At 52.3% G+C, this 14828-nt stretch overlaps 1 protein-coding gene across 3 annotated transcripts in view; it reads right to left on the reverse strand.

Moving 5' to 3' along the window:
• Window positions 1–14828, reverse strand: part of PTPRB (protein tyrosine phosphatase receptor type B) — a 108978-nt gene that overhangs the window by 6539 nt on the left and 87611 nt on the right. For all 3 annotated transcript variants that reach the window (XR_011497083.1, XM_070494832.1, XM_070494833.1), the window contains 11 exons: window positions 13502–13601; window positions 12657–12740; window positions 12540–12557; window positions 12343–12424; window positions 11699–11789; window positions 10948–11024; window positions 9381–9515; window positions 8271–8393; window positions 8003–8166; window positions 6452–6587; window positions 636–756 (listed from right to left, as the gene is read on the reverse strand). Coding sequence is in view for 2 of the 3 variants with exons in the window: in XM_070494832.1 (XP_070350933.1) it covers window positions 636–756; window positions 6452–6587; window positions 8003–8166; window positions 8271–8393; window positions 9381–9515; window positions 10948–11024; window positions 11699–11789; window positions 12343–12424; window positions 12540–12557; window positions 12657–12740; window positions 13502–13601 (1131 nt within the window). In the remaining variant the exon portion in view is untranslated. The remainder of the gene's footprint in view (window positions 1–635; window positions 757–6451; window positions 6588–8002; window positions 8167–8270; window positions 8394–9380; window positions 9516–10947; window positions 11025–11698; window positions 11790–12342; window positions 12425–12539; window positions 12558–12656; window positions 12741–13501; window positions 13602–14828) is intronic.

Below are 14828 nucleotides of genomic sequence, written 5' to 3' on the forward strand. Positions count from 1 at the left end.
TACTATTGTGGAATATTCCCTTCCTATCTTCCCCCCCCATGTGTTGTTTGTGTTCATTTTACATTCTGCTTTTCTTAGCTTATTTATCAGGATAGTCATGTTGTTATAATCTCCTCAAAAATCTCATTGTTAACGACTGCATCATATTCTACTCAGTGGATGTACCATGGCATACGTGGTCCTCACTGTTGGTCATGTAGGTTTTTCCACTCAAACTGTTAACAATGAGAAGCTGTTCCAGTCCTTGGGGTGGCAGTGGAAATACTGGCTGACAAGATAAGAACCTATTAAGGACCTCAAGACCTATGGCCAAGTTCTTCCAAGGGGATTTTACAGTTAGAACTCTGGGTTGCGATTTCAAAGCCTCCTCCCAAGATGGGCTCAGGAAAGAAATGCTAAGCAGAGCCCTTAAGAGAAGCCATCCGAGGCCAGGCTGGAAGAGCTGCCACGTGAGCTCAGTGCTCAGGGGGGAGCCCCAGTCTGCCTCTCCCCTGCGGCCCTCCAGAGGGCCGTCCCCTCAAGCCTTTGAGTAGAAGAGAGGGTGGTGCCTGTTGGAAGGGCTCTAGGTTTCTAATGGTTTCCAGATGGAGCGTATGTTGACGAGTGGACGCCCGGGTCAGTGGGTCAGCTCCTACCTCTGTGGTACTCCGGGTTCACATTTTCGTAGATTGGAAACAAGGGGTTCTCCTGCTCACTCCGCAGCCTCCTGGCTCTGAGGACGTCTCTCACACACTGGTGCAGGTAGACGTACTGACACTGAAAGAGCAGAGAGCGCGTCAGAGGAGGGCACGTCCTAGCGTCAGAAAGAGGGGCTCTCACCAAGCATCAGCAGTGATGGCGTGCTGTGTGGTCAGCAAATTCCTAGATCATCACTTCACGGACACCTCTAGGACACAGAAGACGAGTGCTTTCTGTCAGTGCTGAGAAGAGAATGATGGTAACCGGCAGAAGCGGGGCTTGTTCATTCTTCTCTACGCGCACGCATCTCTACAGAGAGCATGTTCTGTGCGTGCCTCCACCTCTGTCTGGTGCAAAGTAGGTCCTCCACAAAGATTCATTAAATAGATGAATGAATGTCAGACACTGTGCTATGCGTCTTACATAAATTATGTCATTTGATTATTTTGACAACCTTGTGAAGTAGATACAATCATCTATATAAACAGAGACTCAGGGAAGTTCAGTAACTTCTCCAACGTCACAAAGCTAAGAAACGGGACCCAGGACTTGATTCTGGGTGTGTGACCTCAAACTTCATGTTCTTCTCACTACACCAGTTTTCTTAGATGAATCCTGAGTTCACTGTGCTATTGAATGAGAAAGTCATGTCCCTGACACTGCTGTTTTGTTCGCTTTCTTCTGGGAGTACAGGAAGAAAAAGGAGGTGTGTACAAAAGACCCCACGGGACCATCAGTTCTTTGAGAGCAAAGCCAGTGTCTTATCTGTCTTGGTCCTCTCTGCATCTGAGTCTGGCTCATGGAAGAACCTCAGAGGTGCTGGCTGACCACAGAGACCTAGAGAGGGTGACCCCGTGAGGACAGACCCACCTGTCAGCTACCTGGGAACTAACTGCTTTCGAAATAGAAACAAAACAGAAGAGTCAGTGTTTAGTGACCACAAGCCACCACCAAACCTCGGCTGACAACAGACGCTCAGCCACAGGAGCCACACGTGTGCGTCGGACCCTTCCTGACTGCCAGCCGAGGTGTCTAAGGAGGGAGTGCATGTCCTCGTGACCATGGTGCCAGCCTCAGGCTCCCTAATGACACAGCAACCGCCCAGAGCCCAGGGGACAGGCTGGGAGGACAGCACACTCCACGCAAGGGACCCTGGGTTCTCCGTCTGCCTCCAGCCACCCGTGTGGACTCACGAGGGTCCTCGATCTCAGCTTCCCATCTAGGAAACAAGGAGCCAAGGCTCTTCCACAGCCAACGTCCTCTGACCGTCAAAGGTGTGATACTCTGTATTGCCGTCAATTAGACGGATATCAGAAATGTCGCTGGACCCTGCGTCTAAGGTGGGCGATGTAGTGAGCTTTAGCATATTTTAAAGGTTTGAGATGCAAAGAGAGACTGTAAGATCCTCCTCACAACGAGCTTTAAGAGTGGACAAGTATTTATTTTATGGGTGGCACTCGGCGCCTGGTTGGAAGCCAGCTTGGTCCCCGACTCATGGGACTCCCAGTGCGGGTCTGGTGTCATCGTTAGATGAGGACATTTCAAAGAAATGGATCCACAGTAAGTGAGGCCTGCATTAATATTAACAACCGCTCTCTGCATTCTGCTCTCCGACCCAGGTCACTCATATGGGTGATGCCTCGATCTTGAAAGTTTGAGGAGGGTGCTATCCTGAAAACGGTTGCTATATGGGCGGTCACTTTTACCGCCTTGAAAGCAATCCGCCGGATTATGGGCTGACGCTTCCCTGTGTCCTCTCATCCAGAGCATAAGTCACGTTGTCAGTTCTCCTGGGATGCCAGATGACTGTGGGACCTTAGAGTTCAGCTGTGAACGAGCTCCGTGCTAGGCCTTGTGGATAAATCCTTCAACAATGATCCACACGGGCTCTGAAACCAGTTAATATTCATTAATTTGCCTTGTCTTAATATAAATTCTTCTTTTCCCAACAGAATGTCCCTTTGAAAATGATTACTACTAAAACCTTCATATTGATCATAGGCTTCCCACTTAATTCTCAACGAAATGTAGACAAAGTCTAATACATGAGCTTCAGATCATAAAAGATCATGTTTTGCTCTGTCCAGATAACTGGCGAAGCCTCAGTTCCATTCATTCACCAATCGTCATAATATTCGATGATATTTATAGGATTATATGGATGGCCTGTCACGGTCCCTGAGCGCACTGCACATGTGTGAACAAATACCCACAAGGTGACAGACACAGGACAGAACTGTGGACAAAGCTCCAGTTAAGAAGCCATCAGTGGAGATTTTACGTGGCAAGGGCAGTGGGGGGAGAGAAGAGCAGAGCAGAGACGGGCAGACGGACAGGACTTGGTGACTGCCGGATGTGGGAGCTGTGGGAGCAGAAGTCAGGTCCCTGTTGGGCAGACAGTGGAGAGAAGACAGATGGCAGCATGTCCCCTGAACCGGAAGGAGCCGCACTGTGGTTGTTTGTTTAGAGACAGGTAACGAGTTTGGTTTTGAGTTTTCTGAGTCTGAGATGCCCACGGGCTTCCAGGCAGGACCGTCTGGGAGGCAGGGACTTGGGGAAGGGTAACTCTGAGCGAGCCCAGGGGAGTGGAGGACATCCCAAAGAGGAAGACGGAGGGAAAGAAGAGCAGTGCTTGAGGACAGACCTTGGGGAACTGGAACATCGAAAAGGCTGAGGAACAGGAGCCCCAGAGACGTTGGGGGCGGGGGAGGAGAGAACGGGAAGAAGGAGGAGTTATGTCCAAGGCGAAGGAGGGGAGCTTGGGCACGTGGAGCTACTGTGCCCGGGGCGGCCGCCAGCGAGTCACAGCAGAGTGGGCCTGCTCTTCGCCGTGTGTCTCCAGCACTCTGGGCGGTGTGGTCACCGGGCCGGGAAGCCTCTGACAGTCACTAGGGAGTCTGAACACACACACACGCACCTCAAGACCACTTCAAATGTGATAACCTCCTCTTCCTGAAATTACAAGTTAAGTGCCGTTTGAGTTTGTGGAAGTGACAATGAACTAATAAGGAAACAAGGATGCTGATTGTAGCACATAATTATGGGCTATTTGTTCATTCACTTAGCGAGAAGATAATGTGGGGACAGAGGCAAGATGAGTCCACACCGTCTGGGAACTCGTTCTCTCGAGAAAAAAGCCGAAGGACAGTGTCCTGGGGTCGTGTGATGTAAAAACTCCTCAACCCTTAAGGAAACAACAGAGCTGTGCGGTGTGATCAGGGGCTGCCCAGGCCGTGGAGGGAGGGCGGGGGTGCCACAGTGGTGGTCGCCGTAGACATCATCAGCACTGAGAGGCCCATGGGGAGTGCTCAGCACCACCGCCAGCCACTGCAGGCTGACTGGGAACCTGAACTCGATGGAGCCTCGGGATCAACGGCTGCTGACAAAATCCAGAGACACCAAGGGACCATCACCACCAAGAACAAGCAACAAACCATGGGGACCGAGGGACCATCACCACCAAGAACAAGCAACACACCATGGGGACTGAGGGACCATCACCACCAAGAACAAGCCTCAAACCACGGGGACCGAGGGAGCGTCACCACCAAGAACAAGCATCAGCCACAGGGACCGAGGGAGCGTCACCACCAAGAACAAGCATCAGCCACAGGGACTGAGGGAGCATCACCACCAAGAACAAGCCTCAAACCACGGGGACCAAGGGAGCGTCACCACCAAGAACAAGCATCAGCCACAGGGACCGAGGGAGCGTCACCACCAAGAACAAGCCTCAAACCACGGGGACCGAGGGAGCGTCACCACCAAGAACAAGCATCAGCCACGGGGACTGAGGGAGCATCACCACCAAGAACAAGCCTCAAACCACGGGGAACGAGGGAGCGTCACCACCAAGAACAAGCATCAGCCACGGGGACTGAGGGACCGTCACCACCAAGAACAAGCCTCAAACCACGGGGACCGAGGGAGCGTCACCACCAAGAACAAGCATCAGCCACGGGGACCGAGGGAGCGTCACCACCAAGAACAAGCATCAGCCACAGGGACTGAGGGAGCATCACCACCAAGAACAAGCCTCAAACCACGGGGACCGAGGGAGCGTCACCACTAAGAACAAGCAACACACCATGGGGACTGAGGGACCATCACCACCAAGAACAAGCCTCAAACCACGGGGACCGAGGGAGCGTCACCACCAAGAACAAGCATCAGCCACAGGGACTGAGGGAGCATCACCACCAAGAACAAGCCTCAAACCACGGGGACCGAGGGAGCGTCACCACCAAGAACAAGCATCAGCCACAGGGACCGAGGGAGCGTCACCACCAAGAACAAGCATCAGCCACAGGGACTGAGGGAGCATCACCACCAAGAACAAGCCTCAAACCACAGGGACCGAGGGAGCGTCACCACCAAGAACAAGCATCAGCCACGGGGACTGAGGGACCATCACCACCAAGAACAAGCCTCAAACCACAGGGACCAAGGGACCATCACCACCAAGAACAAGCATCAACCCACAGGGACCGAGGGAGCATCATCACCAAGAACAAGCATCAACCCACAGGGACCGAGGGAGCATCATCACCAAGAACAAGCATCAGCCACGTCCGAATGTGGGGAATTGATGGACCAAATGCACTGGTTTCTTCAACACGTGAATGTCATGAGAATAAAACTGATTCAGATTGAAAGAGATTTCAGTCAAATGCACCTCGTGGACTTGGGGTCTAATGCAAACCATGTATAACAAGTAATTTTTGAGATAATTAGAGATATTCAAACACTGACTGGATATTACATGATATTAAGGAACTATGGTTGAAAGTGTTTGGTGTGACAATGGCATTATTGTGGTCATGATTTTAAAAAGAGTCCTTATCTGTAAAATATATATTATCTATACCCACAATATTTAAGGATGAAATGGTACTTGCTTTAAAATATTCCAGTGAGGTTGTGGGGCAGGGGCACAGTACACGTGGGATGTAGATGGAAAAGGAAACGGAACATCGACTGTCGTGGAAGCTGGAGTTTGGGTAGGTGCAAGTTCATAATATGTACGGCAGGAGGGGAGAGAGGAGCGGGGCAACGTTTCACTTTTTGACCACGGGAACCCTTTTCATAGAGGGTTTGGCAGTTACTTGGGCAACGCCCGGGCAAGCGAACTTGTGTCTCGTGAGGCGGTTTCACAGCGGGTGACACGCTTGGTCTGCGGGGCACAGACCCGACCCTGGGGTTGTGGTCCTGGGGGTTGAGATTCTCCAGAGCAGAGTCCGAGCCCCAGCTCGGCCCCTCCTCAGCTCTGAAAAGCCCTTTCGCCTCGGCTCCTCAGTTTTCTAGCTTGGAAATAGAAAATGATGGCTCTCGTATCTGGCTATGGTGAAAATTTAATCAGATACCACGTTCAAAACGCCCTGCAAATGAAGGACTTGTCCTTCACAACCAACACTCGTGCCTTCACTGTCTCCAGAGACGGCCGTGCGGCTGGGCGGGCTCTGCTTCCCCTTGTGCTCACCCACCAGCCCATCTGAAAACCATCACCCAGGTGGACTGGCCTGGCCCTTCCCCATGTGTATGCGTTGATTAAAAAGTCTGTCTTTCTTCCTACCCACCTGAGGAAGATGGCCACCAGCTCAGTAAAGATGAGTACGTCATTGTCCTCAAGGTCCCTGAGATTTGTTTTAAAGTAAGGCGTCCTAGAAAGCATGTGTATTCAATTCTCTTTCTCTCCCTAATGAGTTCTGGTTGTTTCTCCCCATCGGGTTGAAGGCTGGCGGATGGTCTGCCTCCTTCAGCCTGTGACTCTCACCTCAGTCTGGACCATGTGCACCCTGTGAAGCCTCAGGTCGTGCACCGCTCCATAGATGTCCACCGAGTCCTTGGAGTCTAATTGCTGGAGGATTCGGTCCAACGCGATAAAGGTTCCAGTCCTGCCCACGCCAGCGCTGGAAGAGACGCGGAAGGAAGATCAGCCTTTTCCTTCAATTGGCCTTTCAAGACTCGAGCACGACCTTTCTTTTCCAAGTTATGGGAGAATACAGGAATACTTCTTTCCCACCTCGTGCTCTCTTAAGGCAATAGGACCTGGAGACCCAGCTGCCCTCTTTCCTGCCCCTCCCCTGGGGTCGGGGTCAGGGGTCAGGACCGCCCTGCACTGGGTGTGCATCATTTCCAAGGATGTTTTTCCACTGTTTCTACACAGGTGCAAATCCATAAAAAAACAGGTTCATTTTATGTGTTTTAAAAATTTACTAAAATGGCGACAGGTTTCATGTATCCTTCTGCCAAATTTTCTGCTCCACATTGTGTTTCGAGATCTGCCCATGTTGTTACATTAGATCTAATTTCCTTAACTGCTCTACAGAGCTCACAAACCACCACTGACCCACGCCCCATGGCAGACAGTGGGACCATTCTTAGTTTTTCTCTATTAAAATTGTGTTACAGGGAACATCACTGTGCGCGTGTGTAGGGAGTTCTCCAGGGTCAATATTTAGGGGCAGAACGGCTGGATCGTAGGTGTGAACAACCTCAGTTCACGAGGGTGTACCACACTGCTCCCCAAAGTCATTGTATAACTGGGGATTTCTGACGCACACGTTTACAAGAAAAAGAAGAACCATTCTCCAGTGGTCCTGGGCAAAAATTCCTGCCGTTCTCCAGAAAGCGGGAAGCTCCCGGGGCCTCCCCTTCCTGTCAGAAGCACTGGTCCCTGGGGCACACAGAAGCAGGGCTCCCAGAGCGCGGGGCGGACTGGGGGAGAGCGCCAGCATCTGACGTTCCTCTCACTGTACAGCCTGCTGCCCCTCACTTATGAACGCCACTCGGTTAGGGCTCAAAGTGTTGCTGCAAACATTAGTTAGCCAAACACTGGGGTCCCCAGAGAGAGAGAAAGAGAGACAATGTGTAGGCTGATTTTGTGGGCATACTGTCTGAAGCAAAGAGAAGTCAAGGGAGCAGACGTTTAAGAGCAAAGCTGGGTGCTGCTCGACCTGCTGGGAGGTCTGGAGACGGGATCCTGAGGGGGAGAGGGGCTTACGCAGGTGGAGGGCAAGACAGGGCCATTCCACGGAATAAGAAGGGCCAGAGGCAAGAAGCAGCAGGCGCAGCCTCCTTCCCCCTGGGGTGCGAGGGGCTTTCTGGGAAGTTGGGTTGGGGGTGCAGATGGGCCCAATTATGGGGGCCTGGCAGTCACGTACGACTCGGCATTTGTACGGTAGGAAAAAGAGCCAGAGGGAGAGAGAAGCCTGGAGAGGGCGAAGGAGGGGCGGGAGGGGAAAACGTGGGGCAGGAGGGTCAGGCCCTCCACCCTCCAGCGCCCCCGTTCAGGCCTCCCGTTAGACTCCCAGGCGCCAGGTACCTGCAGTGCACCACGGCCGGCCCGGCCCCGGGGGTCCTGTTGATGTAGTCCCTGACGGTTCTCACAAACTGGATCAGGGACTGTGTGGTCTCTGGGACCCCATGGTCCGGCCACACCGTGTAGTGGAAGTGGCGGATGAGTCTGTGTGCGTCGAGCTGTTCCTCCTGTAAGGGCAGAGGGGCAATCAGAGGAACGGCCCAGGGCACGCCTTCTTGCGTGACAAGTGTGCCCGTGCGGGAGCCCCAGCTGGGTCGTTGCGTGGACATACGCTGCATATCCTAAACTCGCGGATGGTCCACTCAGGCAGCACAGACTCTGAGAGCATCTGCAGGATGAGGTCCCCGTAGTAGAGGGAATCCTGGTCCGCGGGCCAGTAATGGTCACACTTCACCTGGAGGAAGATAGCAGAAGGGTGAGTCTGGAAGCATGACCCCTTTTTGACCTGGACTTTCCCTCTGGAAGTGTCTTCCTGAGTTGGATCCAGGGTCAGCTGCCACAGCAATGTGACCACCTGCTTTGCGTCAGCCCGCCCCCGGCCGGCGCTCATGCTGGGCTACTGCTGCCCGCGAGGGAGAGGCAGTGGCCGAGGAGCAGCCCCAGCGTGGAGCCACTGGCCTTCCAGGCACGGTGCCCCTGGCTTGAGTGCTGTGGTCCATTTCCTCAGCATTTCGGTTCCACTAGCACATAAACCACGTCGTACGACGGTTCTTTCTGAAGAAAGACGGAGCTGGCACAGGAAGCATTGTCTTCCCGGCCCTGTTGGGTTCATACTTGACACCAGTGTCTTAACCTGGACCAAGAGCCCTGTGCCAAGGGGTCTTGGAGAAGTCAGAACACTTAGCGAAGCTCACATTTACGGGCAGGAAGACGGGAGAAAGAGGATGGTGGATGTGGACTGACTGACTACAGATACCGGGCACTTTACACGCAGTCTCTCTTTTAATCCTCAGAAAACCATATAAAGTAGAGGATTACAAGTGCATTACAAGAGGTCTGCTTCATATGCCCAGAGCACCATCTCACTCTGTGTCTGTGGTTCACTTCTCCTTCTCTCCTAACACCAGGGGCCGAGCGGTGACTCTGGCAAGGTGTCTCCTCCCATGGGGGGACGGAGCAGACGAGCGGCCAGTTAATCTTCCTGGGCACCTCTGAGAATCCCAGTGCCCCCGTGGAAACACCTTTGAGGGAAACGCAGGCCCAGGATCAGAATCGGCCTCACCTGCTGAAGCCCATGTTTATAACCAAGAGGCTTAACTCACAACGCTGCTCCCACAGGATCCCCGTGTGGCTTTGTGGGGTGTGGCTTTTGAGGATGGGGCAGAAGGCCATCCAGGCGGCAGGAAGCAGGGCTGGGGGGTCAGCAAGACCGTGCACTCACCCGGCCCTTCTCCACACACTGGGTCACCATGACGATGTTGTGGACGTTCTGTTCCCAGGCCATTTTCCAGAAGTCATCCTTGGTGCCGGGAAGAGGGCCCTGAGTAGCGATGTATTCTCTTCTGAAGCTGTTGCCCTGCGAGTCAGAACAACAGGCCTCTCAGAGCTGTAGACAAAGGGCTGGGTCTGCAGACTAGACGATGCGCAAGGTCTGCCAGGCCCTGCCCTGAGGAAAAGACACTGACACAGCGTCCGGCCTGGGAGCAGGAGGAGGAAGGCCGGACACTGACCTGGGTCAAGAGCCAAACTCCCTGTTGTCAGGCTGGTCTATTCAAAAAGGCAGTAATCCAGACAACACTTCACCCTCAGTTGCGTGTGTGTCTATGTGAGTGTGTGTGCATGTGTGCATCTTGCGTGTGCGTGCACATATGTGCCTGTATGTGTGCATGTGCTTGTGCATGCACGTTTATGTGTGTGCGTGCGTGCGTCCACATGCGGGTGTGTGTGTGTTGACTGTCTGAAGACTCACCCTGATAGGCTCTTCCCCTGTCTAATGTAGAAAAGTTTTTGTCATTTTGGATAACTGACACTAGATCAATGTTAGGCTGCCAGGCCAGGGCGACGTCAGGGCAGAGAAACCACTGCTCGTTGAGCATCTACTGAAGAACATGCCGTGGGTAGGGATGGTCTTCAGTCTTCACCACGGCCCTCTGGGCTGGGGCATTTCCGCCCACTCGCTCACACTCAGCAATCCAGGGTCACCTGCAGATCCCGGTCGACGCTCCCTCCCTCCTTGGCTCCCACAGGACCTCCACCGCAGGCCCCGCGCCGCCCCACCCAGCCCCTGCCTCTCGGCTGGCATCCTCATTTGTCCTGCAAGTCTCAGCCTGACTCTGAACGCTCGACTCCGCCAAGCGTTCCCTGAGGTCAGGGTTCCATCGTATCCCCCCTACCGTGACAGCTCAGCATTCGACTCACCGTTAGCACTTAGCTGTTGTGTTTAGTGCGGGACTCGATGATTATTTGAGGAAATATTATCATCTCCACTTTGTGGAAAAGGAACTGGAGGCCCAAACGCATCACATCACTTGCACAAGGTCACAGAGCCAGCAAGGGGCGGAGATGGGATTCAAACCTGGATCTGTCTGACCTTAAAGCTCTCTCCGCTGTGGAGAACTGCAGGAAGCTGGCAAGATGTCAGCCAGGATCTGAGCCCAAAGGTTTGACACAACTCCGAGTTGTGTCTGTGGGTGCAATCGGCTTCCCCAGTTGGCGACCTCAGCAGCGGAGGCCCAGCTTCCTTGGGGAGCGCTAATCTCTCTGGGGAGGAAACGCCCTTTGAAAGGCCTCCTGGGCTCATTATAACCCTGGGTGACTACAGCCCTTGTGAAGAGTGGGCCTTAGCAATGATGCAATTAGACACCCTGCGCTTCTGGCCATCACACGTGGTCTTCTGAAGCCCACATGTGTCCAGACCTGAGAACAGCGGGAGTGAGTGGGAGGAGTGGTGTCTGCAGGGTGGTCCTAGCAGAGGCGCCTCCCAGGCCCCAGGCCGGGCGGTCACTCACAGGGATGTAGCTGGCGTTGATGTAGTCGGAGCATGGGTCGTCGTCCACATTGGAGAGCTTCACTCGCGAGGCGTCATCTGGAAGGCAGTTTATTGAGACAGATTCGCCACTGAGTCTTGGGGTGATTTCCTACCATTTATGGAATGCTTGGTATTTGACATGCATTAGTCCTGATTCCCACAATAGCCTCACACGGGACGTGTTCTCATCTCCATTTACAGCTGAGGCTCAGATACGATAGCTCACTTGCCCAGGTGGCCCATAAACACACTCACACACACACACGTGCCCTGCGAAGCCCCTTCTGGGCTCTCCTTGGTAACACTATGGAGCAGCCAGCTCCTGTCACTGCTGGAATGCACACAGTCCAGAAAAACGATCTTCTATGACTTCACCTAACAGAGTAAGGATGATGAAAACATAGAGAATAATTGCTAACTGGAGACTTTGTTAAGTGAGCCCAGGTCGGCCCTCGATGCAAACCCCGTTCCTGCTCTGAGGCCTTCGAGGCCTGCAGGAGGACCCTGTGGTGAAACACCAACAGCATGAGGCTTCTCGTGACCAGAGCCAGGCTGGTTGTTACCCCTCGGGAGAGAAGCACAGTAACAGACAAGTCTCCCCTTGTAAAGGCAGTCAGAGCCTCAGACCTGCCCCATCCTGCAGCACCCTATTCTTCGGCCCCATTTCATTGCAGCAAAAGAGACAAAGTGGCTGGAGGACAGCAGTATGACAAATCTCAGCACAAACTCACAGGGCAATATGTTGTTGTACCGGTTCTTCCCTCTGTTCTCTGGCAAGAGAGCGATGTCACACGACTGGCTTCGTCCCACGTCTTTTAAGTCCTATTAGGTCAAAAATAAGTTTGCAAGTGGAGAATATGAGCTAGAACGAGGCAAACCATGCAATCCTTGAGATCCAGGATGACAGAATGTGTGCCCCAGCTACGGTGTGTGGACGGCCTGGCACTCGACCCGCGTCAGGTCTGTCCCCACAGCAGCCCCGTGTGAGGGGTTCTCATCTCCACTGGACAGATGAGGCTCACACAGGATAACTCACGTGCCCCGAGTCACACAGGTGCCAAAGCTGGGCACTGTCGCCAAACCACACTCTCTCCCAGGCACACGACTGGCAGGCTAAACACTGAGTTAGGTTTGCACTTGAAGCTGGTTAATTCTTTCTCATCGTCTGATCCAGGGAGCACCTGTTCGCTGTGCCATTCTGGACAGTGAACTGGCCTCCCAGACCAGGGGCTGCACCATGCAGGGACGGCATTCGGGCCAAAAGGAGCGCTCAGCTGAGACCCGAAGCCTCATCCTAGCAGGAGCCCCTCCCCCGTGACTGCTCAGTGCGGGCTGGGAGGAAGCTCCCCCACGGACGGGGGCGCCGGGGCCCTACCTCGTATTCCTTGGAGAGAAGGTAGTTGGAGTCAGCCTGCAGCTTCATGAAGTGCCCTTCAAACTGGCTTACTTTTATTGGGCTACAATTAAAAACAGAAAGAAAAGGAAATTACTGAAGAAAAGGGAAAATACCATAACAAGTCCGAGTTGTATTTCAAAAGCAGATGATATGGTAACTGGGGTTCTCTCTCTTACCAGGATGTTTTCCGGTTGCTGTGAAGGGAAACCAAAAGAAGAAAGACCTGTTAGCAAACCTCACGCAACACAACCAACTCGTGTTTCAGGACATCGTGCGAGGAAACTGCAGCTCACCCTTTCTGGCCCAGGTTCAGGTGGACAGACAGCGGGCGGTCCCGGCGGATGCTCAGACGGGCGGAGGGCCCCTCTCGGCCGTGGCTGGAACACAGGGGAGGGGATTCATGCTGTCACCAGGAAGCTTGTTGAGACACAGCTTTCATTTATGGTGAGGCTGTGCTGTCTGTGCAATGTGGATTTTCCTGCCTTCATGTAGATTTAGATTCAGCCGACGTCTCTTTGGGGTGGGGGAAGGGAGAAAGGGCTCACAGGAGAAACAGATTTTCCCACTAGAAACGGGTCTCTGAATGGCTGAAGATTTTTCTTCTAATTTCTGGCTACGGGTCACAACCACTTCCCACACTCTCAAAAAACTTTCCTTAAAAAACCAGTAAACTTCAGATGCGAGACATCAGTGCAAGACAGAGGACAATGTGCCGAAAAGAGAAATTCCCCACGAGAAGAGAGCGTGGCCGGGGCTACAGGCTGCTGGGTCTCATCCCTTCTTAAGGCAGCACGGCCACGATGAGCCACAAAGTGGGGGTGTTAACCACATGCTCACATATTTCAGACATATCTGGGCACACGATTTGCAGACATCTCTGTCTTCATGAGGAGCCTAAACCACATACCAACGTTTCTTTCTTGTGCAAAACGAGTATTTCCCATTAAAATGAAGCTACACATGCCCCAGTCATTTGGTTAGGGCAGGATTCAACAGTGGCACGTAGAGAGGCTAAAAAAGGGAGTCAAGGTTTTAGGGTTTGACTTGTTTTTCTTGAGAAACAAAGCATATTTAACCTGCAGAATCACCTTACTTTCCCTTCTTAACTTCCCGTTGCCTCTCCACATGGGGCACTCACCTCGCCTTCCGTCTGCAGATGGATAAGGCCACCACAGCCACCAGCATGCCGATGAGGAACAGCCCGGCACTCACACCTTCAATGACTCCAAAGAGAGGCTCTGCAAGAATCCGGGGGAGACAGCAAACCGGGGGAGGAATTAGTGCCCAAGCGCCAGGAGAAGAGCCACTGCCACCCTCCTCCCCAGGAGCGTCGCCACAGAGAATTCCAGCCATGCCGCACGGAGGCGCCACCGCCTGCGGGCCGGCAGTCCCACCAGGAAGACGAGATGCTGCCTGCCTGCCAACCAGGGACGGCGGGCCTGTGACTCTGCTTTTGAAGGTGATGGTGTTCAGCCAAGAAAGGAATTCTGGACTTCCCTTGTGCCTGTGGGTAAAGCTTGGGGCACGTGAGACAAAGGCCAGCCGTTTGCCACCAAGATAAAATGCTATTTCACTTGCATGAAACAGGTCACAGCATCTGGGACTTTGGCAAATCCAGTGACATGTGGAGGGTTATTTTAACAAAATCTCATTTCTATTATCTGGTCTGACGCTGCCATGGGGGTTTATGAACAGGTATGAGTAACCCATTTTTTAAACAGTTTTATTGAAATATAATTCACATACCATACCACCGATTTAAACTGTACAATTCAATGGCTTTTAGTATAATCACAAAGTTTTACAAACTTCACCACATTCAATTTTATAACATTTTCATCAATAAGAAACCCCTAGCCCTTAGCAGTCATTCACCACTCCACCCTTTCCCTAACTCCTGGCAACCACTAATCTACGTTCTGTCTTCATAGATTTGCCTGTTCTAACATTTCATATAAATTGGATCATAAACATGAGGGTTTTTGTGACTGGCTCTTTCATCTAGCATGTTTTCAAGGCTCATCGATATTGCAGCTTGTGTCAGTATTTCATTCCTCTTTATGGCTGAATAATATTCCCTTTTGTGGCTACATCATATTTTGTTTATCGATTAATCCATCAACCGACATTTAGGTTATCTTTATTTTTTGGTTATTATGAATAACGCTGCTGTGAACATCCATGTACAAGTTTTTGTGTGGACATATGTTTTCATTTCTCATGGGTTATAATTAGGAGTATAATTGCTGGGTTAGATGGTAACTCTAGGTTTAATATTTTGAGGAACCGCAAAATTGTTTTCCAAAGCAGTGACAGCATTTTACATTTCAAGCAACGTGTGAGGGTTCCAATTACTCCACGTCCTTGCTAACACTTGTTATTGTCTTTGATTATAGCCATTCTAGCCAGCGTGAAGTGGTATCTCATTGTGGTTATGGTTTGCGTTTCCCTAATGACTAATGATG

Source organism: Equus asinus, chromosome 22, assembly GCF_041296235.1.
Source record: "Equus asinus isolate D_3611 breed Donkey chromosome 22, EquAss-T2T_v2, whole genome shotgun sequence".
NCBI classification, from domain to species: Eukaryota; Metazoa; Chordata; class Mammalia; order Perissodactyla; family Equidae; genus Equus; species Equus asinus.